The sequence below is a fragment of the Symphalangus syndactylus genome, chromosome 5 (genome assembly GCF_028878055.3).
Source record: "Symphalangus syndactylus isolate Jambi chromosome 5, NHGRI_mSymSyn1-v2.1_pri, whole genome shotgun sequence".
NCBI lineage: Eukaryota > Metazoa > Chordata > Mammalia > Primates > Hylobatidae > Symphalangus > Symphalangus syndactylus.
The window spans coordinates 77,598,167-77,624,967 of record NC_072427.2 but is presented as its reverse complement, the minus strand read 5'-3'; the positions used below and the strand labels follow the sequence as shown (position 1 = coordinate 77,624,967).

At 38.8% G+C, this 26,801-nt stretch overlaps 1 protein-coding gene across 10 annotated transcripts in view; it reads right to left on the bottom strand.

Moving 5' to 3' along the window:
* LOC129483175 (septin-7-like) overlaps positions 1–26,764 on the bottom strand; it is a 43,359-nt gene extending 16,595 nt beyond the window's left edge. For 5 of the 10 annotated variants that reach the window (XM_055280189.2, XM_055280190.2, XM_055280191.2 and 2 more), the window contains exons 1-4: positions 26,443–26,764; positions 23,460–23,566; positions 21,718–21,852; positions 15,542–15,657 (exon numbers count right to left, since the gene is read on the bottom strand). In XM_055280189.2, coding sequence (XP_055136164.2) covers positions 15,542–15,657; positions 21,718–21,802 — 201 coding nt within the window. In that variant the 5' untranslated portion in view covers positions 21,803–21,852; positions 23,460–23,566; positions 26,443–26,764. Of the gene's footprint in view, positions 1–2,176; positions 4,422–8,347; positions 8,399–8,811; positions 9,207–10,554; positions 10,694–15,541; positions 15,658–20,569; positions 20,654–21,717; positions 21,853–23,459; positions 23,567–26,442 lie in introns of those variants that run through there. The other 5 variants (XR_010121129.1, XR_008657933.2, XM_063640387.1 and 2 more) reach the window with 4 other exon arrangements.
* Between the last annotated feature and the right edge of the window lie 37 nt (positions 26,765–26,801).

Sequence of the window (26,801 nt, the reverse complement as noted above, 5' to 3'; positions counted from 1 at the left end):
ATAATCTGTAGGATAAGCTCATTTAACACAGCATTCTTCTGAGGAATTAAACATTTAATTTTGAAGACAAAACACCCTCATGTCATACATACTCAGTTTTGAAAACCTAAAAATATATAAAGTATCTCTTTAAATCTGCACTGTCCAATATGGTTACCATTACCACATTGGCTATTGAATGCTTCAAATTGCCCAGTCCAAGGTAAGATGTGTTGTAAGTATAAAATACATACCAGATTTCAAAGATGAAATATCAATTTTTAATATAAAATAACTCACATAATTTTAAGATGGATTAGTTAAAATAATTTTTTTGTTATACAAGGCGATTTACATATATTATTAAAACTGGACACAAAAGATGGAAACAGTAAACACCGGGGACTACTAGGGAGTAGCCAGGAAGGGGAAAGCCTTGAAAAGCTAACTATTGGATACTATGCTCACTACCTGGGTGATGGGATTAATCCCACCCCAACCCCAGCATCATGCAATATACCCATGTAACAATCCTGCACATGTATTCTTTTGACTCTCGGAAGCATGTTAGTCTCACATAGTCAAAAAATAAAACTGACTCAAGCGTGTGTGAAAATACCCTAAAATTCAATACAAATAGAGGCAAATTAAAACTGCATTGTGAAAGAATAACATAACCCCATTGAAATAACTGATTTAAGAAAATGCTTTACACAGTTCGTTGTTCTAATTTTGTAAGTACAAAAAGAAGAGGAAACAAATCTTAAACTATGTGAATGAGGGTTATTTTTTGTACAACTAAGGCTGTAGGAATTCTGAGATTTTGTGAGAATTTTAGGATTGGGAAAATGAGTGTGTGAGAGTAAGCAGGCTGTCACTGTAAGAGCAAGAAGGTAAAGAATAGTCCTGTTGGTGTTTATGGGAATTGGAGGCATCAGTAAGAAATTATACATATGTAATTGTATAGGCCAGGCACGGTGGCTCACGCTTACAATCTCAGCACTTTGGGAGGCTGAGAGATGTGTGGATCACTTCAGGTCAGGAATGGAGAACACCCTGGCCAACATGGCGAAACCCTGCCTCTACTAAAAATACAAAAATTATCGGGTGTGGTGGCCACGCCTGTAGTCCCAGCTATTCGGGAGGCTGAGGCAGGATAATCGCTTGAATTTGGGAGGCGGACGTTGCAACGAGCCAAGATCGCACCACTGCACTCCAGCCTGGGGTACTGAGTGAGGCTCTGTCTAAAAAAAAAAAAAAAAAAAAAAAAAAAAAAAAAAAAAATACATTTTCCCTACAGATCTGTCTGCTAACTGAGCCTGGAAGAAATACCTCAGAAACAACGAGCAAGATAACTCTATATTTTGATTTTCAAATACCATTCTCTACTAAAAGGAACCAGAGATACTAATAGAAAGTAGCTACTAGTGTTAACTACAGTGACTCCAGCAGGACTGTGGCAGGGAAACTACAAGATGAACTTAAGATATCTTGCTGTGGCAGAATGATGGGGATGATTTAAAAGAACCCAGAAGCGCCGGGGTGGCTCACGCCTGTAATCCCAGCACTTTGGGAGACCTAGGCGGGCGGATCACCTGAGGTTAGGAGTTCCAGACCCGTCTGGCCAATATGGTGAAGCCCCGTCTCTACTAAAAATACAAAGACTGGCCTGGCGTGGTGGCGCATGCCTCTAATCCCAGCTACTTGAGAAGCAGAGGCAAGAAAATCACTTGAACCCGGGAGGCGGAGGTTGCAGTGAGCCGAGATTGCACCACTGCACTCCAGCCTGGAAAACAGGGTGACACCCGTCTCAATAAATAAATAAATATATAATAAAGTCCATAAGAAAAATCATTGTGTGTTTAGGCGTAAAGAGAGGAGAATCATTGTGGCAAAATATTGGGAATTGCTAAACCTGAGTAACGTGTGTACAGTAGTTCTTTGTATTATTTTTGCAACTTTTCTGTAGGCTTGAAATAATTTCAAACTAAAAGTTTTTTAATTCTCCCTTCTCAAATTTCTTTTCCCTCTTCCTTCAAGGACTGTACTCTTCCATCAAGAGTAACGTAGATGGATACTAAAACAGAAGGGTCAGTACCACCTCGGGGGATTTAGATCCAGGTGAGGAGGTGAGAAAGTGGAATTTCCAACTCTTAGAAATGAAGACCCAGGAGCGTGGGTCGCTGCCCATCCTTACCCTTGCTGGCGCCTGGGCCAGCACCGTGGTCGCAAAACCCAGCATGGATTTCATCTTGGGGATGCTGTGGTTCCAGTTCTGACACTCAAGAAACAACGGACAGAGAGGAGAATGAGGACCACCTGCGAAAAGAGCTCGAGAGGGAAGCAGGGACGTGGTGGGGTGTGCACCTGCTGCAGTGGCAGCAAAGGCGGAGGACAAGCGAAGTGGGTGAGTGCCCGAGGCTGCCAGAGGATCTGGGTGGGCCGGGAGGCTGAGTGCAGCCCCGAAGCCCATCGCTGCCTTTCCTCGGTGTCCGCGATAAACGAGAGGGCTCATTCCCTGTAGAAGTGAGCTGAAAACACTTTCCCGCAAGATCTCCCTCGTTTTCCTCAAGGCAGTGGTGGCGTTGAGAACGCGTCACAGCTCCTTTACTGGCTGGGGCACTGGGGAGCACAGGTACCCTTGAGTTTTGCTACAGACGAGTGGTATTGGTGGCTTCCGAGGAAACGACAGAGAAATCACCTATTTCCAATCCCTACTGTTCCTGAGGGAGTGTTGAACCGGGAAGAGAGACCACCCTCCTGCTTAAGCACCTTTGTTACAGATAGGAAGTGTTCTTTGCCTTTGTTTTAGCTTTTCAAGCTTGGAATACAACTTATGAAAAACAAGAAAGGTAAGGCAGTCCCAGTATATTTTAAACTTCAGATGGTTTTCAGACGTACTATCTTGTTTTTATGGAAGTCACAGTGTCCAGATTTCAACCTACCTAGCAGAGTGAAGCTCTACAAGTCTAATATCTTGGCTTTCTTCCACATCAGCAAGCCTCTGAAATTCAGGTTTCTTTCTGGACAGTATCACCTACACTTTTGCAGTGGGCTCCTATATTGCCTACATCCAACTCGTGGAAGCATGAACAGTGGGAAAAGCCAAGGTTACCACATAAAAAAAGATCCTTACATGAGACATGTGGAAATAAAGCAGCAGCTGAGGTGTGTGTAGAGGAAGAGACAAACGTGAAAAGGTAGAAAGTGCATAGAGATTTTTTTCCAAGGAGGAAGAGGAATTGTCTGCTCACAACAAGGAACACTCTGCTTAGTGCTGCAAAGATACTTTTATTACATTTCATGCATACACTGGATTTTAACAACCAGAACATGGTGTAATTGGTGGGGGCTTGAGAGACAGCAGTCACTCCCAACCCTGAGTGTGAGTCCCCACCCTGAGGGTGAAGAGAAAATGATTACAGTCTCTGCCATAGGGCTTAGAATCGTCCAAACCTGGGTTTCAAATTGAAAGGCCCAAACAGCTAGAGAGGGCTCCAGGTATTTCAGCTCAAAACAGTCTCCTGGTTCAAGAGAACTCCTGTGAGGTCTTCCACAGGAAAATCAGTCTGTTGTGTGTGAACTGAAAAGTTACCTAAAATATGAAGGAGTCAAAGAAATGGTAAATCCAACCCCACCCCTGACGTAAGGCGAATACAAACCTCTCTGGCTTTCCTAAGTTTGAGTTTTTGATTGAGAATAGGCAGAGAATCCCAGGAACAACTCTTCCTCCTCAGCAGATGCCTGACCCTGGGACCTCCTGAAACTTCTAGAGCAGTGCTTTGCAAACTTTAGCATCAGAGTCACTTGAGGGCTTATGTAAACACAGGAGCCTGAGCCCCATACTCAGCAGTTCTGATTCAACAGACATAAGGTTGGGCCTGAAATTTATTATTCTGCTTGCAGCACCCTAATCTCCCACCCCTTGCTCTGCTGTGCAGTGTCCACTGTGGCTAACATGCCACCGATTGCCTGGAGAGAACCAATGGATACAAGGAAATTAAAGAAGAAAAAGTATGAAACAAAAAGAAAATACATGGCCTGTATTAACCTTCCTCCGAAAAATGTATCTCAAAACAAACATATGATTGGTCTGGAGGCACACACACAGCCAGTCCTCAGCTATGCAGGTTTCACCGCCAGTATCCCTCCTGGATGCTGGTTATAGATATTTTCACTGGACAAAAGAATCAAGTAAGGGCCCGTCAGCCTCATAGAGTGTATCTATCATGCCAGCCTGATAGGCTGGTGGACTAGGAACGAACAACATACTCTCTTGCCTCTCAAAGACACATTAATTCAACAGGAAGTAAGTACAGAAAGAACAGCAGTTTTGAAACCATACACCATTGGAATCCCTAAAAGGTATCTTGAGTGCATAGGATTTCTTGGGAGTTTGTTGTGGGAAGTCAGGGACACCAAATGGAAGGACCAGCTGGAGCCGTGGCAGAGAAACATAAATTGTCAAGATTTTATTTTAATATGGACATTTATCAATTCCTAAATAATACTTTCATAATTTATTACACCTGTAATCTCTTAATCCTGTTATCTTCATATGCTGAGGATGTACATCACCCCAGGACCACTGTGATAACTGTGTTAACTGTAAAGATTGACTGTAAAACCTATGTGTTTGAACAATATGAAATGAGTGCACCTTGAAAAAGAACAGAATAACAGCCATTTTTAGGGAAGAAGGGAAGACAACCATAAGGTCTGACTGCCTGCGGGGTTGGGCAAAAAGAACCATATTTTTCTTCTTGCAGAGAGCCTACAAACAGCCTTGCAAGTAGGGAAGATATCGCTAAATTCTTTTCCTAGCAAGGAATATTGATATTAATACTCTGGGAAAGGAATGCATTCCTGGGGGGGAAGTCTATAAACAGACGTTCTGGGAATGTCTGTCCTATGTGGTTGAGATAAGGACTGAGATGCCCTGGTCTCCTGCAGTACCCTCAGGCTTACTAGGATTGGGAAACTCTACCCTATTAAATTTGTGGTCAGACCGGTTCTCTGCTCTCAAATCCTGTTTTCTGTTAAGATGTTTATCAAGGCAATACGTGCACTGCTGAACATAGACCCTTATCAGAAGTTCTGCCTTTTGCCCTTTGTCCTGTTTCCTCAGAAGCATGTGAACTTTGTTATGCTTTTTGCCCTTTGAAGCGTGTGATCTTTGTACCTACCTACACCCTGTTCATACACACCCTCCCCTTTTGAAATCCTTAATAAAAACTTGCTGGTTTTGAGGCTCGGGTGGGCATCACAGTCCTACCGATATGTGATGTCACCCCTGGTGGCCCAGCTGTAAAATTCCTCTCTTAGTACTCTTTCTCTTTCTTTCTCAGCTGGCTGACACTTATGGAAAACAGAAAAAACCTATGTTGAAGTATTGGGGGTGGGTTCCCCCGATATTTTTTTCATTTTTTTTTGATACAGGGTCTCGCTTTGTCGCCCAGGCTGGATGGTGTGCGGTGGTACAATCTCAGCTCACTACAACCTCTGCCTTTCATGCTCAAACCATCTTCCCGCCTCAGCCTCCTGAGTAGCTGAGACTACAGGCATGCATCAACACGCCCAACTATTTTTTGTATTTTTAGTAGAGATGAGGTTTTGCCATGTTGTTCAGGCCAGTCTTGAACTCCTGAGCTGAAGCAATTCTCCCATCTTGGCCTCCCAAAGCACTGGGATTATGGGTGTGAGCCACTGTGCCTGGCCTAATTTTAATTATTATATATTACATGCATCACTGAAAAATCATTAAAGGTTCTAAGGAAGAATACTTACATGAAATGAAATGTTTGCATCAATGTGTAAAATAAAAGTAAGGTGAATATACTAACTGTTAAGCTATTTTTGTTAGTCTCATCTAACATTTCAGATAATGATTTTCCCTTTCACTAAAATCACTTTCACTTCTATATGACTACATAATTCTGATTTTTCCAGGTTATAAAAGTCTTGATTTCCATTTAATTAAATATGCTTTATCCTTTTATGATTCAACCCACTCCTCCATTCTCAAAATAATTTGGTAATTAGCAATACAGTTTCCCCAGTTTCAGGAATTTGTCTCTTCCATTTCCCATCGCTGATACCGTAACTCTCTTCTCCTCTTGCTTTGTTTCCCTATTTGATTTCTGAAACACCCATCTCCACACCCCAAAAATATTTGTATAGTTTTCCTCCTTTCCATTGTCTTCCTTGGTTTACCTGGAGTAAGTCTCTTAATTAGCAAAAACTTCTTTGAACTTGCCTCTTTCTTAGAAGAAAGCACTATTCCTTTGACCTGCAAAATTTCAATTACTTGGGATTTACAGACATCTATCTGCAATACTGGTATTGTATTTCCTTCCAAGTATTTATTAAATATCCACTAGATGCCTTTGTCATAAAGACATGAGCTAAATTAAATATACACCTTTTTAATAATATATAACTTTAGAATTTTTAGGCATAAAAGTCTTGCTGATCTGCTGTATTAATTCTTCCTGCAGGCATGGTCAGTTTGCTCTGGAATGCTTACACTAGGGAGGCCCCTCACTAGCTGCCAGGCTGTGAACTTTTGAATATTCAAAGTAGCCTCTGGGCCGGGTTGGCGTGGTAGCTCATGCCTGTAATCCCAGTACTGTGGGAGGCCAAGGCAGGTGGCTCACTTGAGGTCAGGAGTTTGAGACCAGCCTGGCCAACATGGTGAAATCTCATCTCTACTAAAAATACAAAAATTAGCCAGGTGTGGTGGTTCATGCCTGTAATCCCAGCTACTCGGGAGGCTGAGGCAGGAGAATTGCTTGAACCCGAGAGGTGGAGGTTGCAGTGAGCCAAAATCATGCCACTGCACTCCAGCCTGGGAAACAGAGCGAGACTCCTCCTCAATAAAGTAGCCTCTGGCTCAGTAGATTTCCCCTCTACGGCGTTTTAGGTATGTAGGAAATTATTGACTGTATACTTTTAAAATACACAAGAGAAAGTTATAGAAAACCACCGTGGCAAGCACTGGGCAAGTACGATAGAAGATTTAAAAACAAGAGGAATGCAATGGCAATTAGGATTTATTAAACATTATCTACTTATATACTGTCATAGCAGATTATATTATTAATAGTTATTCTTTTGAAGTCACACCTTAAGAATGGAAGAGGAAGCGAATAGTTCATAATAGAGCCTGAAGTTGTATTCTCAAAACCCAGAGGATGACCTTCTCACGCATTTGCTCTTCTCTATTAAGTGAGGCCTGGTGACCCCAACTGCTGAATCAATCCTATCATGTAGTTCCTACCAAAAACACCTGCTCCTTTGAAAATAAAGATAACTACATGCCAATTTCTTTAATTTCAAAATTCACTCTCATCTCTACTGTATTTCTTAAGGTAGCAGTTTGACTCTCTTAAAATTTCCCCCTCACTTCTCACTTGTGAGAATGACCTTCTTCTTGTTCCACAATTTCCAATTATTATCCAGATTTATGTTACTACCTTTCTTTACACAGCTAAAGAGATTCTTATGTTTTGGGAAAGGGGGTAGAGGTATGAAAATGAATAGACATCAACTTAAGACAGACATCTAAAGCTAAAGGAAAAAGAGAGTATGTGGTAAAGATGTAGAGAAGCAAGAGAGAGAAGTGGGAAATGAGGAGTGAGGTAGGGAGAGGAAGGAATGTGTCTCAACATGAAAACACTGAGGATTATTTTGATGCCCTTTCTGTTCCTTACCTACTAACATCTCTAGTCCTATTACACTATTTCTTCATGATTTCCTCTCTGCTGCTGCTTTTCTAATTCATTAGTAAGAGATCCTCTTTACTAGTCCTGGTCCTCTAATCAGGATGGCCTAAGTGTCCTGTTCCCGTAGGCTTTCCGTCTCTTTTTCAGCAGGTGTGCAAGACACAATTTAGGCATTTTTTTTCTCACCTGGTAGGAAGACTGATTTTGTTTGCTATGTTCCGGTACATAAAATGTGCTCTACTCACCAGCTACCAGGCCGTGCAACTTTTAACATTCAAATTCTAGCTTTTGACTCAAAAACTAGCATTCTCTTATATAGTTTTCACACATTTTTTACATTAAGAGTCTCTTCTATTTCACTTTCCATAGTTATTTCAGTATTAGACCTCAATAGAAAGTATAATGATAAAGTACAGAGACTAATTTTCCTATGTATCCCTAGACACACAAATTATTTTGTAACTTTTGCTCATGACTTCAAAACCTTGGAGAAAGAATCATCTACATGTAATGCCTACTTCATTACTAGACTGATGATATAAATTTAAATTAGCTACATTTATAGTAGGCAAAAAGTAAATCTGTCCAACTCTTATTTAGGGAAAGAAAATCTTATGCTATTTCCATCATTGCTTGCACTTACCTTATCAAAGTATTTCTTAGAATTGTAAAATAACAATGTTCACCGTGTTCAACTGTAAGAAAAAAATAGACCACATATATTTCCACTAAGCCCAGTCTTTTCAAAAAATATTTCACCAGAACTTGGGGGGTAAAAACAAGGAGAGGAAATGCAAAACAGCTTAGATCAATTTTTTTGACATTTAACACAAACATACTACTCAATGTAAGGGCGTGACAGAGAAGTTTACTATATTATTGCCTTATTGTAGTTTAATCCTCAGAAATAGATACATAAACCTAACAAATGAGCTCTCCGGAAACAATTTTGAAATTCTGTAAGGGGAAACCATGTATTTTCTCATTATTGGTAAAAAAAAATATATTTATTCTATCATACATTTAAAAAATTCAGTGGTGTAAATGAAGGGAGAATCACTTTAGAAAAAATCTTAAGGTAACCAAAATGAAACAGGGAGCCAAGAACTTTAAGGTTCTTTACTTTTATTTTTAAAGAATGTATCACAAATACGAATATTACTTGAGAGTAGAGGGGTAAACTACAAAAGAGAGATGGAAATCAATTTCTCCGTTTCCTGTTTTTAAGCAGTATGTAAGTTCTAAAGCCTCAGCTCAGCAACTGAAAGTGGCCTGGTCATAGCAGAGGGAGCTGGGAACAAGGTACAGGGGTCACTGGTGGGAAAATTGCCAATAAGGACAGTAACTTGAAACAATATCCTAAAAATTAAAGAACTGTACAAAATAAACCAGGGGCAGTGGTGTGTGCCTATAGTGACGTGATAAGGGAGGAGCATGACGTGGGAAGATCACTTTGAGCTCAGGAGTTTGAGGCCAGTTGGGCAACATAGCAAGACCTTGTCTCTTAAAAAAAAAAAAAAAAGTTCAAAGATAATAGCAACAAACAAAACAATCATGTCTCAATTTTGGTTTCAGCTTACTGTAATGCAGAAGATTAAATAGATTAAACAAACACAATAAACCTATTGCCAAGAGGAAGGACTTCTGAGGTTTGGTGTTATAACTAAGATTTTATTGGTATTTAAAACTCCTTACTTAATGCTTAATAATTTAAGATAGCAAGTTAAGAAACAAAAAACTCCTTACAAAACTAGTAAAAAGGATTTCTTACTAATGAAATTTTTTTACTCTAAATATGCAATGTCAAAAAGGGCAACTTTTGCACTGACGAAAGGATACTGTGAATGTTTTAACTGGGCTTATACATTTTTAAAATAATTCTTGAGGGTCCATGACCCATCTGACATTCCGATAAAAGTGACTGGCCTTCTCTCCAAAATGTTTGATTCCAGAAGGTTCATTAGATTCCCCGGGAGCAAACTTTGGGCCCAAGGTAAGGAACCCCTGAATTTTACGTTATGTTTTCAAATAAGAAAACAGAAATAGACTTAATGATGAGGCAGGGATGCCAACCTGGGTGGGGCAAGTTGATTATCTCTTATTTGAAATGCTTGGGACCAGAAGTGTTTTGAATTTTTTTGGAATTCTGGAATATCCGTGTTACACTTACTGGTTGAGCATCCTTAATCCAAAAATCCAAAATTCAGAACGCTCCAGTGAGCATTTCCTTTGAGCGGCATGTCAGTGCTCAAAACGTTTTAGATTTTGGAGCAATTTACATTTTGAATTTTCTCTTTAAGAATGTTCAACCTAGGTGGGGTGAGGTGGCTCACGCCTGTAATCCCAGCACTTTGGGAGGCTGAGGCAGGCGGATCATAAGGTCAGGAGTCTGAGACCAGCCTGGCCAATATGGTGAAACCCTGTCGCTACTAAAAATACCAAAATTAGCCAGGTGTGGTGGTGTGCGCCTAAAGTCCCAGCTACTCAGGAGGCTGAGGCAGAAGTATCATTTGAACTCGGGAGGCAGAGGTTGCAGTGAACTGAGATCATGCCACTGCAATCCAGCCTGGGTGACAGAGCGAGACTCCATCTCAAAAAAAAAAAAAAATGTTCAACCTATACTACAACTTTAGGACTTAACACATATTTACCTGACTTAGTAGGATATAGGTTTGAAAAATATGAATATACTTAAGAGGAAAATGAGACTATAAGAACCTGAAATCAATACTGTCCTTGAAATCTAGGCTATATCAATACAGTATGCGTACCATACTACTTACTATAAATGCAAATTTTTAATCACAGTCTTGAGATCTTATAGAAAGTCATTCACTGAAGAAAACCTTACCTTCAGCAACACTCCAAGGATACTGCCTTCCTCTGACCCTTTTGCCATTAACTTCAATGATAGTATTACTACCCACCACAGCAAGAGGTAAACGGTGCTATATAACAAAGTAATCTTGTTCAAATACATCTCTGTAGTCCTAAATTCAAGAATAAAAAGTTACATTACTTAACAGATTAGCCAAAAAAACAATTTTGATAGAAACTTAGTTTCTGCATTAGTTTCTATAGGCCACTTAACAAATATTTAGTAAAATGACATCACATGATATTACTGACAAGGTAAACAATAAATAAAATTAAATTTTCTCTCTCTTTTTTTTTGATATGGAGTCTCACTCTGTCGCCCAGGCTGGAGTGCAGTGGCGCGATCTCAGCTCACTGCAAGCTCCGCCTCCCAGGTTCACGCCATTCTCCCACCTCAGTCTCCCCAGCAGCTGGGACTACAGGCAGACGCCGCCACGCCCGGCTAATTTTTTGTATTTTTGGTAGAGACGGGATTTCGCCGTGTTAGCCAGGATGGTCTCGATCTCTTGACCTCGTGATCCGCCTGCCTTGTCCTCTCAAAGTGCTGGGATTACAGGCATGTGCCACCGCGCCTTGCCAAATTTCCTCTTTAAAGTTAAGAATATTCAAGAATATACTGGGCAAATTATTTACTAAATATCACTACAGAAAGTTGTCACATACTTGGGAGGAAAAAGGTAAAAAATATATTAGCATTGGCTGGGCGCGGTGGCTCACGCTTGTAATCCCAGCACTTTGGGAGGCCGAGGTGGGTGGATCACGAAGTCAGGAGATCGAGACCATCCTGGCTAACATGGTGAAACCCCGTCTCCACTAAACATACAAAAAATTAGCCGGGTGTGGCGGCGGGCAAATGTAGTCCCAGCTACTCAGGAGGCTGAGGCAGAAGACTGGCGTGAACCCGGGAGGCAGAGCTTACAGTGAGCCAAGATGTGCCACTTCACTCCAGCCTGGGCGACAGAGCAAGACTCTGTCTCCAAAAGAAAAAAAATATGTGTGTGTGTGTGTGTGTGTGTGTATATATACACATATATATAGAAAAGCATTTGGGGATAAAAAAAAAGGAGGCTAATGACTAGCCTGCCTACTTAATCATGAACCAACTATAACAGTACCCAAAGCAGGGAACAGTATATTTGCTAAGCTCTAACCATGAATTTCAAATCCAGGTGACTGGATTTGTATTCATCCATGCATAGCCCTTCACAATTCTGTGGCTCCCGGAAATATATAACCAGCCATTTCATACAACTGCAGAAATTCTTCACTGGCGAGGTATAAGCATTTCATTATTCCAAGGTATTTGCCTACATAATGCCATTATTCAGTATACCATTTTTAGGGCCAAAGTACTTAGAAAACCATGATAAATTAAACTACAGAAAATTATTTTGATGTAAATTTTTGGTTGGTTTTTATTATTTTTAATTGAAACATAATTGTACATATTTGTGGGGTACAGTATGGTATTCTGATACCTGTATACAAATATGTAATGATCAAATTAGAGTAATTTGCACATTTATCAACTCACACTTATTTTTCAGTATTGGGAACATTCATAATCCTCTGTTCTAGCTATTTGAAAATAGAGACTAAATTACTGTTAATTACAGCCACCCTACAATGCTACAGAATGCTAGAACTTATTCCTCCTATCTAGCTGTAATTTTGGTTGGCTTTTATAAAGACAAAAGAAATATATTTTTGTCTGGCAATTAAAACATAACAGAAGGAATTCTCTCCTTTCCTTTCTCATCACTTATTTCTTAGGAGGGAAAAAATTAAATAATATGAAAGCCAGTTAATTAAAAACAATTTGAAATAAGGATTGGGTTATTCACCTCAGTAGTTTATACAATTCCTTATTATATATACTAGCTAATCTTCAAAGTTAACTATAAAGTTGAATTCAACATTAAATCTCCCTAGGCATTTTGTAAGCCAACTGCTTAAAACACTGATACTTTTGATCTTTCCTGTGGACGTTGTAGTATGTTTTTAAGGTCTCAGATTACTTTAGTGTATGTACAGGGATGAACCTACCTTTATCTTTTTAACAAGTTTATTTTCTTCTTCATCATCTGTTTCTGGAAATTCATATATTTTAATTTTATGTTCTTGGATTTCTTTCATTATGTAAAATGGAAGAAGCAGCCAAAGAGCACCATACGTAATTAGTACATTAATAATTAGTACATTAGTCTTATGTTTATTACATGCTTCTTAGATTCCTACATGGCCCCTTGTTTCCAGATCCTTTACTGTTTTTTAATGATGCAAAATTATAACCTAAAATCAAAGTACTATGCTGGTCTTTTTTTTTAAAACTGTAAAGTTGATATATAAACACCAAATCCAATTACTTCAGAAGTGTTAAAGTCATATAGCTATCATACCAAAAGAGTTCCAAAAAAGATGTAAAACTCCAGAAAGGGATTTCTCGGATTGATTTCCACAATAATGTTTAGGTCATTTATTTACAATGACTGAGATTTTTCCTTTAGATATAAATCCCCAAGTGTCTTATTTAGTTGAATAAACAGGGCTAAACTCACCTAAAATTTTCAGTAGAATCTGGCAAAAGTAAAGTAAACTAAGTACACCACTGCTCCCTGCACATTCATCAGAAAAATCCTTGCGTGTACATGTGCATACACACAAACTGAGGAGCAACAGTTACAAGATTAGGGAAGGACACAGGGAGAAAACACACCCTAGAAATCAAGAATTAATAAGGAGAATGCACAAAACTAAAGAAGACAACTTAATAATAACATCAGGAAGGATCTAGTTCAAATTAAATTATCATGTCCAAAATCACTCCAAATTGTAAACAGAATATAGACATCCAAATAATTTCCAACTACCTATCCTTCTTTGGGCCCATAACAAACCAATGGCTAATACACCTAAAACTAGCTTCCCTGCCTATACTTATATTTTGGTGCAATTTTCATGGCAAAGATTCCCAGTAGCTATAAAAGGACCCTGAAAAAATTATGTTACATGGTTACTATACTAGATAGAAGCAAACAGAAATAAAATTGTCACTGAAAAAAAAATAGAACCACATATAATTTACAATTAGGGTATGTACCTACCTATATATATTAAAAAAAAAAAAAAATAAAACAGAATAAATGAGGTGAAAATACATGATGAGAAAAACGAATAATAGGAGCTGGCTCTAAAACCAGTGGTTTTAGTCAGAGGTTGTGTATTAAATGACCTGAGTACAACCACCAGAATATGACCAATTTGAAAGAAGAGGTCACTTCATATTCATCTTTTTTATTTTATCAGTAAAAATCCAAATTGAAATACATAATAAAAGAAGAGAAATGTATTACATGATAGTATTTGAAACTTAGCACATTACAAACTAGAAATGGAAATGGGTAAGTGTAAAACAGAAAAATGCTAGATACAGTAAAAACGTACTCAAACATTCTGAAAATTTATATGAATTTAGCATAACTTCAAAGCAAATTTTAACGGGCTTTTCATAACAGGTTTCAAGGTATTCTGAAATTCATATTGAAAAAGGTGAAAAACAAAATATTTTGTTACAACAGTACTATATGGACAATAGAGACAATTACAATCTATTTTTAAATATTATACAAAGTTGCTGTGGTTTAAACAATATACTACTGGCCAAAAATAAAGACTACTGGAAGAGAGAAAGGTTCCAGAATTGACCCTACATTTCATAAAATGTAATATATAATGAACCAAACACAATTAAATTAGAAATATGTGTGACCGTATAACTCAATATTACTGAGACAACTAGACATGAGTCTAGAGAAACAGTTTAGCGGTCTTCCAGCTAGCTCAGTCATACAGCATGAGACTCTTAATTTTAGGGTCATGGGTTTGAACAATAACTTAAACTATAAATATCCTACAAAGTGCACTGAAAACAAAAATAGGATATAAGCAGCAAAAGAAAAAACATAAAAAATACAGTGAAAGAGAGAACTAAATACCCAGAATAAAAAGAACCCATATCAATAAATACGGGCAATACCAAGTACTACTGGTCAAAAAGACGAAGGATTTGAACAGGTGTTTACAAAACGGGGAAAAGAAAACTTTGTTTTTAAAATGTTCATCCTTTCTGGAAAATAAAAGGAAAAGATAAAGAAATGATTAGGTACCACTTCATTCCCAAAAGGTTTTCAAAATAAAAATAACAAACAATGCTGGCAAAGTCACAGTGAAACAGATGTACGCTTTATAAAATGAATTTGTTTTAGTGGGGAAGCACCATGACACAATGGGGAGAGGGGGAGATAAAGACCCATAAAAATAATTACAGCCTTTGAAAGAATAATCCACTTCCTGGGAATTCATTTTAAGAAAATAATTCTAAAAAGTATGGGGAGAAATTGTCTGTGTGGAGGTGTTACTAAAGAACACTTAAGGTCGGGCGCGGTGGCTCAGGCCTGTAATCCCAGCACTTTGGGAGGCCAAGGCAGGTGGATCACGAGGTCAGGAGATCGAGACCATCCTGGCTAACACGGTGAAACCCCGTCTCTACTAAAAATACAAAAAATTAGCCGGGCATGGTGGCAGGTGCCTGTAAGTCCCAGCTACTTGGGAGGCTGACGCAGGAGAATGGTGTGAACCCGGCAGGCAGAGCTTGCAGTGAGCCGAGATCACACCACTGCACTCCAACCTGGGCAACAGAGTGAGACTCCATCTCAAAAAAAGAAAAAAGAAAACACTTAATCATATTTAAAACTGACAAAGGATAAGGATACTATGATAATGGGTAAGAACTTTGAGGGGAAAACTAAGGCAGAAGATTCAAGAGTTATTTTTAATACAGCATAAATGAAAATACAGTAAAGCAGTAAGAGGAATGGATTGCAACACATTATACTAAAAATAGTAAAAACTGCAAATTATGAGAATGGTATAAGAAACCTGAGTTAACACATCCTGCTCACCTGTTTTTTAAACTGTTGGCATTCCTCTGGTGTGAGTGTGCCTGCTTTGACAATAAGTGGGATGATATTCACTTTTACATGCAAACGCTTCATAAACTCAATATCCAATGGTTTGTCTGAAATACACAGTATTTAATAAGACTGAATTGATCAGTTTGGGAGAACAAGATTCTTCACATCCCCAATTAGATTTCATTTATCTTCAATTGGTCAACTGACTCTCAAATCTTCATACACACCCCATATCTCACTGTTACGTTCCAGATTTGTGTTTGCCCAGTGGATATGCTACCCGGGTGTTCCATGGGCTCCTTAAAATCAAAAGCTCATCTGAACCTCATTTTCTCTCTTCTATGCTTCCTATCTCAGTGAATGGGACTAGTCTACCCAATTACTCAAGTGTGAAACCTAGGATTCCTCCCCTCCTCTAATCCTCTTCCCATATATATAGTATGTGTATAGATGTATATATATATGTATGTATATCTCCATTTCCATTACTTTAGTCTAGGCCACCAAGACCTTTGGAATGAATAACTGTAATACAAACCATCCATACTGAAGTCAGAGTGGTCTTTCTAAATCCAAATCTTATTAAGTTATGCCCTGACCAAAAATCTTATTAAAGACCAGATGCCTTAACTAGTATGGCCTATGAGGCTTGTGAAGACGTAGATTCTCCAGCTGACCTCATCTCTTAGCATTCCTAGCTTTTCCTTTGCCTCCTACTTCCAATGTGCCAACCTTTTTGAACTTCTTACAATTCCTTGAAAGCACCATACTTTGACATCTGGCCACAGGCTACTACCTTGGCTGAAACACCCTCCATTATCATCCTGCTTCTCCTTGGCCTGGCTAATTCCTATTCATCCTCAAGACACTGGTTTATGATCCAATTTCCACTGGGAATCCTTCTCCAATCTAAGACTAGGCATATTTCTATGTGGTCACAACGCTTAATGTGCTGTACAGTAACTGCCTGCCTGCATACAGATGCTTCCTCACTAACTATGATTGCACTTAACAATTTTTCAAATTTTTGATAGTGTGCAAGCAATACGCATTGAATAGAAACCATACAACCATTCTGTTTTTTACTTTCAGTATAGTATTCAATAAATTACATGAGATATTCAAAACATTATCACAAAATAGGCTTTATGTTAGATGATTTGTCCAACCATAGGCTACGCTATAATGTTTAGTAGGCAATGTGTATCAAACGTATCTTCAACTTACAATGGGTTAATGTAACCCTGTCCCAAGTCGAGGAGCGTGTGTATTTGTTTCTCCCATCTTCTCACTGAAATACTCTTTGCAGTGAGGGCCTTGTCTCCTTCATCTGTATCCTCAGGACCTAGCATGGTATCTAACACTCGTGAAGGTGCCCAAATATTTGCTGAGAAGAAAGTAAGCTGCTGCGATTTTCCTTACGTCCTTTAGCAATTCTAAATGAGAACCAAAGTCCTCAAATCTAGAATACACTGTGGACTAAAATTTTATGTTTCACAAGAATAAATGAAGACACTGGAAATATTTTGAAAAGGACTACCATTCTAAAGTGGTATTCCTTAATTTTTATAAAAACATGAGAAAAATGAAATACAGGTCTCATTCTGTTATTAACTGTATTGACTAATACTAATAATTGAATTGACTGACATTTTAAAATGAAGAAAGAGAAACATATATATAAAAATTGGGGGGATCAGAGTCCTAAGACTAATAAGATAGTCCAGTCTTTTCACTAACAAAGATTACTGTATGTACTTCACTGTGGTAGTAAGGCTGACAGGCAGAAAGAGACAGTGAGGGGGAGAGAGCAAACATGGAGAATTAAGATAGTTGCCTATTCTAATTCTCCTTGTCTTAAATCCCTTGAAATTTGACACTGGCATTCAGAGAATAGGGAGAACAATGAAAAACAGTGTGTGGATGGAATAACACTGTTTATATTATCTATAAACTGTGTTCTTGCCTCACTAGTGTTAACTAAACGAACCTATCCATTTCTATTTACTTTTTTGACAGGGTCTTGCTCTGTCACCCAGGCTGGAGTGCAGTGGTGTAGTCATAGCTCACCATAGCCTCCAATTCTTCCACTTTCGACTCCTAAGTAGCTAGGACTACAGGAGTGTGCCTCCATGCCCAACTAATTTTTTTTTTTTTTAGTTTCACCCTTATTGCCCAGTCTGGAGTGCAGTGATACAATCTTGGCTCATGGTAACCTCTGCCTCCCAAGTTCAAGCGATTCTCCTGCCTCAGCCTCCCAAGTAGCTGGGATTACAGGCATCCGCCACCACGCCCAGCTAATTTTTGTATTTTTAGTAGAGACAAGGTTTCACTATGTTGGCCAGGCTGGTCTTGAACTCCTGACCTCGGGTGATCTCCCTGCCTCAGCCTTCCAAAGTGCTAGGATTACAGGTGTGAGCCACTGCGCCCAGCTCCAACTAATTTTTTTATGTTTTGTAGAGACAGGATGTCAGTATGTTGCCTAGTCTGAGGCCTGAAGCAATCCTCCTGCCTTGGTCCTCAAAGTGCTGGGATTACAGGTGTAAGCCACTGCATCTGGCCTGAACCTATCCATCTTTGAAAAAAAAATTAAGTTTTGCTTCTTTTTATTAATCATTATATAAAACACTAAATAGAAATGACATGAATTATTCAATCTCAGATTTCTAAATTATAGTTTTTCAATTTATACTCATGACTAATTTAAATTGCCACTGCTTTATTAAGCTATTATGTCAGATACAAGCCTGCTTATTAATCCAGTGACAAAAAAGTAGAGTTCAGTTAATCTAAAATTTTAATAAATCTTAAAGGCATTTAATATAAAGTATTAAAATCCAAATAACAAGATTTCCTATTTAAACGCAAATCAATACTTGCTGAATACTTATTATAATATCCCAACTTTTAAAGAGAAAGATATTTAAAAATAAACATGATAAGGAAATTAGAGAAGTCAACTTCTTAAATATAATCAAAGGGAAAAACAAACATTGAAGTCAGTTTAAAAATTAAACTGTAGGGAGAAAAGGTAAACCTTGTAAAAGTCTCATTAAATTCCAGAAGCCTACAAAACGTCAGCAACAAAAAACATTTAGTTCACATGTATATTACATTCTGGTTGAATTTTTTTCTTCTTTCCATTTAGTTTTATATTGGCTGGTCTTTTCATCAACAAATTTAGTTTTTAAACCTTGTTTTTAAGCAATAGAAAATCCTTTATCATTTCTAGAAGATAAACCCACACTAGAGAGAAAAGAGTATTTAACCTCAAAGTCTACAGCATAATAAACAACTACAGGGTAAATGATAAATTTTTTTGTATGTATGTATGTATGTATTTCTAAGGGAAAAAAATCCTGTATAAAACTCACTGGATGATATCAATTTTTCTAAAAGTGGTAATTAATACTTGAAGGATAAAACACTATTTTAAAATTCATGTTCCAAGTCAGTTTTTTACTTTAATAATAGTTACAAAATAGGGAACAATGCACATGAAGGAATAATAACTGAAATAATAAATTAGCCATGCATGCAGTTCATACTTTGTAGAGGGAGGTAGGAGGCACTGAAAGTACACGGTTGGACCAATTTATAATTACTCTAAAAACAAATCTCTCTAAAAAGGGAACCTAGGGACTACCCAGACAAGATGGAAAGGCTCTGATTAATGTATTAGACTGCATGGAATTTCAGTCTGTAGTGAGCAGGGTATCTGGAACTCTATACATAAAATTCTGTGTCATATTCTTTTTTTTGAGGAGGAGAAGTTTCACTCTTGTTGCCCAGGCTGGAGTGCAATGGTGTGATCTCGGGTCACTGCAACCTCCGCCTCCCAGGTTCAAGCGATTGTCCTGACTCAGCCTCCCTAGTAGCTCGGATTACAGACATGGGCCACCATGGTCAGCCAATTTTGTATTTTTAGTAGACACGGGGTTTCTCCACGTTGGTCAGTCTGGTCTCAAACTCTCGACCTCAGGTGATCCGCCCGCCTCAGCCTCCCAAAGTGCTGGGATTACAGGCGTGAGCCACTGTGCCCAGCCTCATATTCTTTCACTTAATCCACAATATCATGTACCAATGGGCAAAACTTTGCTCCATTTCTAAAAATAGTTAAAACTGAGAAATTATTCAAAGGTACATTTTATATATAAGATATAGCAATTTTAAACATCTTACCCCTTGTGACAAATAAGAAATGGTGCAAAGCCACTAGATATCATTTGAATATAAAAATTTTTTTCTTTTAAAAAAGCTCTCATTTCCCATGCAATTTTAAGAAATAAAATTTTCCCCAAAGGGATGGGAGGAATGTGATTTCATGAGAATTACTAAACTTGGAGAGAGTCCAGATCTAAAATAATAAAATTGGTTATAAGCTGACAAATTTTATTGACTTAACTGCAGGTTAAGATTTCACTCAGCTGGCTTTCAGGAAAAGGCCCTGACAAGTTAAATGAGAAAGATTTAAAAATATAAATTCAAGAAGCTACATAAATACTCATAAAAGGTTATAGAGTGTGCTGTATTTTTTAGATTACTTTTTTTGAGCCTTTTAAGTCAGTTTAGTGATTTAAATATGTAAACTGAGAACACCGTTAAATGATAGACTGGATTAAGAAAATGTGGCACATATACACCATGGAATACTATGCAGCCATAAGAAAAGATGAGCTGATGTCCCTTGTAGGGACATGGATGAAGCTGGAAACCATCATTCTGAGCAAAGTATCACAAGGACAAAAAACCAAACACTGCATGTTCTCACTCATAGGTGGGAATTGAATAATGAGAACACTTTGACAGAGGGTGGGGAACATCACACATCGGGGCCTGTCATGGGGTGCGGGGATGGGGGAGGGACAGCATTAGGAGAAATACCTAATGTAAATGACGAGTTAATGGGTGCAGCAAACCAACACGGCACATGTATACATATGTAAGAAACCTGCACGTTGTGCACATGTACCCTAGAACTTAAAGTATAATAATAATAATAAAAACTGAAATTACCTCAACACAAGGCAATGTGAAGTAGTTACAAACATGTACTACGCAATCCTGCTTGAAGGTGGGAGTCTTCAGCTATGTAATGGTCTAGGGCACAGCAAAAAGAATAAATAAATAAAAAAAGAGTATTAAACATAAAAGAAGAAACATTTTTACCCACTCCAATCTGACAGTGCAAACATGTAAGTATATAATTAAGGCTCCCTTATCCATCTAGAGTGATAATGGGCATTGACCCATCTACAAAAAAAAAAAAAAAAAAAAAGAGAGAGAAGCCAAAAATAGAAGAGAAAGGTATACTTGAAGGAATTGGTTTACACTACTACTGTAATGTGAGTGTTAGATAACTTAATGCTGTTTAGCCTGATGCTACTACAGTTCTTTCAGTGGAGATATGGTGGAGTTATAATTATCAGGTGGCTGAATTATGTATGCTGAGTTACTTACCCAAAGGAAAAGACTGAGGAAGAATAATTGGAAAAATCTGCAGTTGTCAATGACACATATATGTACTCAATAAAAAGGGGAAGTACAAAGAACAAAAAAAAGGATTACAGGCTAACTATAACAGAACAATCACATCAGATTAATGTCTAGATTCCTAGGTCTTATGCCCTAATAAACAAAAAGTTAGTAATGACAATATGATACCTAAACAACATGTCTATGACAGCTAAGGTGAAACAGAAGCCAAAAAGATTTATAGTAGAAAGAAATGGCACAAGAAAACACTGGCATGCAAGTGCTTTTGATAACCATCTCTTACGAGACTTATAATAAATAGCGTCTTTGATTCTGAGTAGGTCTAACTGGTATGGCTGCTTCTCTTCATTTGGTCGTTCAATTAGTAGCAGAGTGGTCAACATGAAAGCTAAATTTGCCACATTGAGACCTCAAACCATGGTGGCAACACTGTTTATTTCCACGAAGCAGGGAAAATCCTTATGAATAAAGAACTAAGGAGTAAAATCACTTAGCTTATATAGGACTTAAAAACGCTTTTCAACTAAGACATTTCTACATGAAATTTGGTACTTCGTAATGGGTATAGCTGTATGTACTTCACAAACTTAAAGATTACTAAAATATGCACATACAGGTAACAGTAAGCAACAACAACAAAAAGGAATCAGAAGTATCAAGGTACTGACCGATGTCCTGAAGAAGCAATGAAGGATAAACAACACTGCACCCTGTTATCAGGCATCTGATGTCTGTTCGTGCATGATTCTGCATTTGGGTAGTCCTCAAATTTACTATCAATGTAATCGATAACAGGCTGCCAGCTATAGAATGCAAATAAACAAACAAGTTGCAATTCTACATATGAATTAACTGATGACTGTTAACGGACAATAATCGATATTTTCAAATAGGCAAAATGAATTTACCAGTGGAAGATATGTCCACTTATTCTATACAAAGATTCAAAAATATAAATTATGTTGAATAAATCTTTATTCATTACTTCAAAACGTTCCAAATGAAAGAAAATAAACTATTTATTGTTGAAACACAGCTAAATTATTAGCATATTATTTGCACTAAGTGTATTAATAACACACTTCCTAATATGAAAACAATTATATTCAGTTTTAAATTTCAAATGAGAGATTACTTTAAATAATATAAAAACTTCATGATGAACTTAGGAGTTTTAATAGTTGACAGAAAAATACCTCAAAAACAATGTGAATTCAAACAAAAATAAAAATATTATTTATAAAATACTAAGATAATTACTTCAGACTAAAATTTCATAGTCGTTTTCTTCACTTAGGACTTACGGAAAAACTGAAGGTCTAAATATCAGGTTTAAATTAGGATTGAGATAGAATTTATACAAATGGATAAAATTAAGGCAAACAGTTTTAAATTTCTTACAATACTGAGAATTCTATCTAGCTACATTATTTTAGAGTATGTCTTAAAAACAATTTTATGATAGGTATTATCTCCATTTTATAGAAAAGTAAATGGGTTTAAAGAAGTTAAACAACTTTATCAAATAAGTGGCAAAGTTCGTATACGAACCCAAGTCATGTTACTTGAAGTTAGGTGACCTTTGCTAAGATGAGAAGTGGCTACAGGCTGCTGTAACATTTAATAAGAAGTGCACATCTACAGTCTAACCCCTTGCTCTATAAAGTGTGATCTACCATCTAGCAGCATCAGTATCACCTGGGATCTTGTTAGAAATGTAGAAATACAGCCCATCTCAGACCTACTAGAACAATTAAATTTAACAGGATACCCAGGATTGGAATGCATAGCAAAGACTGAGAAGCAGTAAATTAGATCATATATACCTTGGGAGTCTTAGAGAATTGCTATTGCCATTTAACTATGATATGGTATTATCCCACTGACTAATATAGAACACTGTATTTAAATAACAGTAGCTTTTCTATAAAACATGTTTTCTCTAAATCGTCCAACGCAATTTTCTGCAATGATGAAAATCTTCATATATGTGCTGCACAAAATGGCAGCCACTTGCCACATGTGGCTGTTGAGCACTTGAAATGTATCTGGAGCAAATGAGAAATTGCATTTTTAATTTAATTAATTTTAACTGATTTATACATATGGCAAATGACTGTCATACTAGATAGCACAACTCCAGGCGAATTGGTTACTATGTCACAGTGTCATCTCTAGGAGAGTCCTTAGGACAAATTTGGAAAGTTCTAGTCAAGATAATTCTTCTGATTAACTGTACTTCTTCTCCTTTTTTTTTTTAATTTGATGAAGTCATATTTACCATCTTACACTAGCTAAGGGCAAGTTTGCATCTTACCTCCAAGGAAGCATAATAAAAGTTACAACATGTGCTTTGTGTGTATTAATATTATTCCAGCTTATCATCAATTAACAGTACTAATATCCATACCTGTACAGTCTTTTTAATTCTGCGAGAAGGACCTGGATACTCTGCAGAATACAAATCTATGAGGAATAATGAGTTGATTAACGTCGACTTTCCCAATGCACATTCGCCTAAAAGAAATAAGGGAAAATATCTGTTAAACTCACCCACTTTACTCAACCTTAAATATTCAACAGGTGCTAGAATCGAACTGGTTTTATGCAAGTACTTCTTGGTGAGACAATGAAATGACTTTAGAAAATATGCTAGAAAGAATAAGTATCTTGTCCTCAGTTTCTTAGCTATCAAATTAAACTAATGTTTCCAAGGATTCTTTGCAGCCTTCTAATTATACCACTTATATTCATTAAAAATAATGTATCTAATAATCTACATCTTTAACAGTAATGTATTCCCAAAGAAAAAAGTCAGTCATTATTAAAAAACCCAACTTGGATTATATATCGCTGTTTCTGTGAAATAAAGTTTTTGTTTATTAATAGACAACAATGAATGAATAATAAACAAGAAATCATGTAGCTATAAAAAGCAAAAATCTGCTAATACAAAGAATAGTTAATCATAATGAACATCTCCCTATAAAATTCTAAACCACAAAAAATACTTTCTAATTTAGCCACCCATCAGCCTAAATATAAGGGTGCTTCTCCACAAACCAGAATCCAAAAAATCTTAGGTAATTACTTTTTCTACTGCTTCTACTTGAGGTAGGAGGTAGACACGAAGGAAGCTAGGGCATGATTTCTACTCTGATCACATACTCTTTTTTGACTCTCCATGTCTAGTCCAATACACATAGTCTAGTGCATAGTAACCATTAAAAGTATACGAAAATATAAATGGCTTCAAGGTACATATAACCTAAGGTTAAAACAAATCGTAAATCATATTATGATAATTAACATGGCACAGAGTTAAAGTATTTACTGTTAATAATTCACTTAGCATAATAGGCATGTTTAGCCTAAGTAACTGATGTCACAATGCTTATATCTAGGGGGAATTCTTTTTATATTAGCTCTCAAGAGAGATAAGATCCTTTCCACGTGGTTTGGGCTTGCCCCTTTGACTGAGAGCATGCCACCTTTTACTAGAGGTTGATGTATGACTCAACTCAGAGTTGAGGATGGAAAGTGGGGCTAATAGCACCTGCCTGTACCCTGGTACAGATCATATGATGTTGACTTCTTTACTTGTGGAGTCAGGGTCTCGCTCTGTTGCCCAAGCTGGAGTGCAGTGGCACGATCATGGCTCACTGCAGCCTTGAACTCCTGGTGTGGTGGTGCGCACCTGTAGTCCCAGCTACTCGGGAGGCTGAGGCAGAAGAATCGCTTGAACCCAGGAGGCAGAGGTTGCAGTGAGCCAAGATCACGCCACTGCACTCTAGCCTGGCGACAAAGCAAGACTCCATCTCAGGAAAAAAAAAAAAAAATTAAATTGAAAAGTTCTAGTATCTAAAATGAGCACAATCACCGGGCACAGTGGGTCACACTTGTAATCCCAGCACTTTGGGATGCCAAGGTGGGTGGACCATCTGAAGTTAGGAGTTTGAGACCAGCCTGCAGTGAGCCAAGATTGCATCACTGCACTCCAGCCTGGGAGACAGAGTGATACTCCATGTCAAAAAAAGAATTAGCTAAGTGTGGTAGCATGCACCTGTAGTACTAGCTACTGGGGAGGCTAACGGGGAAGGATTCCTTGAGCCCGAAGGTCAAGGCTGCAGTGAGCTATGGTTGCACCACCTCACTCCAGCCAGGGCAATAGAGCAAGATCCTGTCTCAAAAAAGAAAAAACACACACACACACATACACGCAAACAAAACACATAACAGGACAGAACAGCATCATTTCCTTATCATTAGTTTGAAGAAGTGAATTGCCTGTAAAAGTTTCCATTTTCAAAAAAAGCATTAAAATATAGTGTAAGGCCAGGCATGATGGCTCGTTCCTGTAATCCCAGCACTTTGGGAGGCTGAAATGGATTGCCTGAGCCCAGGAGGTGGAGGCTGCAGCGAGAATCGAGGCTCAAGCGATCCTCCCGCCTCAGCTCCACAAGCAGCAGGAACTACAAGGGCGTGCCACCACGCCCAGCTAATTTTTTGTATTTTTGTAGAGACAGGGTTTCACCATGTTGCCCAAGCTAGTCTGAACACCTGAGCTCAAGCGATCCGCCGGCCTCGGCCCCCAAAAGTGCTAGGATTAAGGGCGTGAGCCACGGGTCCTGGCCCAATTACTTTCTTCAATCTGAGCAGGAGCGCTGGAAGAAAAGCTCTCACTTACATATAATTTTTTAGAGATAGAGTCTCCCTCTGTCACACAGACTGGAGTGCAATGGCACAATTTCCGCTCACTGTAACCTCAACCTCCCGTGCTTGATTGCCTGTATAATCTCGGCTCACTTAATCTCAACCTCTCAGGCTCGATCGCATATATATAAATACATACATATATTTGTTTGTTTAGACGTTATCTCAGTCTGTCCAACAGGCTGGAGTGCAGTGGTGTGATCTCGGCTCACAGAAACCTCTGCCTCCCGGGTTCAAACAATTCTCTGCCTCAGCCTCCGGAGTAGCTGGGATTACAGGCGCCCGCCACCACGCCCGGCTAATTTTTGTGTTTTTAGTAGAGACGGGGTTTCACCATGCTGGCCAGGCTGGTCTTGAACTCCTGACCTCGTGATCCACCCGCCTCAGCCTCCCAAAGTGCTGGGATTGCAGGCGTGGGCCACCGCGCCCCGCTGATCGCTTATATTTTTTAAAAGATGTTTTCTTCGTTTTCTAGCCCCTTCTAACCCGCTATAAAGTTTCAAAGACTTAATGCTATGGCAAAGGGCCTTCAGAGGTCAAGCTCGGGGGTGCAGCTCCCTAGTGAGGGGCAGCCTCAGAGGGGACCGACCCCGCCCAGGATGAGCGGCGCCAGGTAGCGGGGGCACGCTCCCGGGGGTCCCCGGGCCCTGGCTGGGGGAGGTGTTGTGGGGCGGACGTACCCAAGCTCAGGCGAGGCGAGTGCGCGGCCGCTGCTGCAGCTGGCGCTGACCATTGAGGAGCTTCTGCGCCACCGTGCGATGGTGCCCGCCAGGTGCCGGCCGGTTGGCGCGTGGCGCCTGTTCGCGCAAAGTCTGGCCTTTGCTGCGCCCGGCCAAGTCGTAAAGCTCCTCCTCGTAGCTTATAGGCGACAGCGGCCAGGCCGAAGCCTCCGGACACAAAAGCGCCAGTCCAGCGGCGGGTTCCAGCCCGCCGGGCCGCCTGCAGCCAGCCGTCCGCACATGCGCACTCCTGGAAGCCCCCAGCAGCCCCTCCGCGAGTTCCGATTGGCTCCGCGTGAGAGGCGGTCCTTGGTGACGCC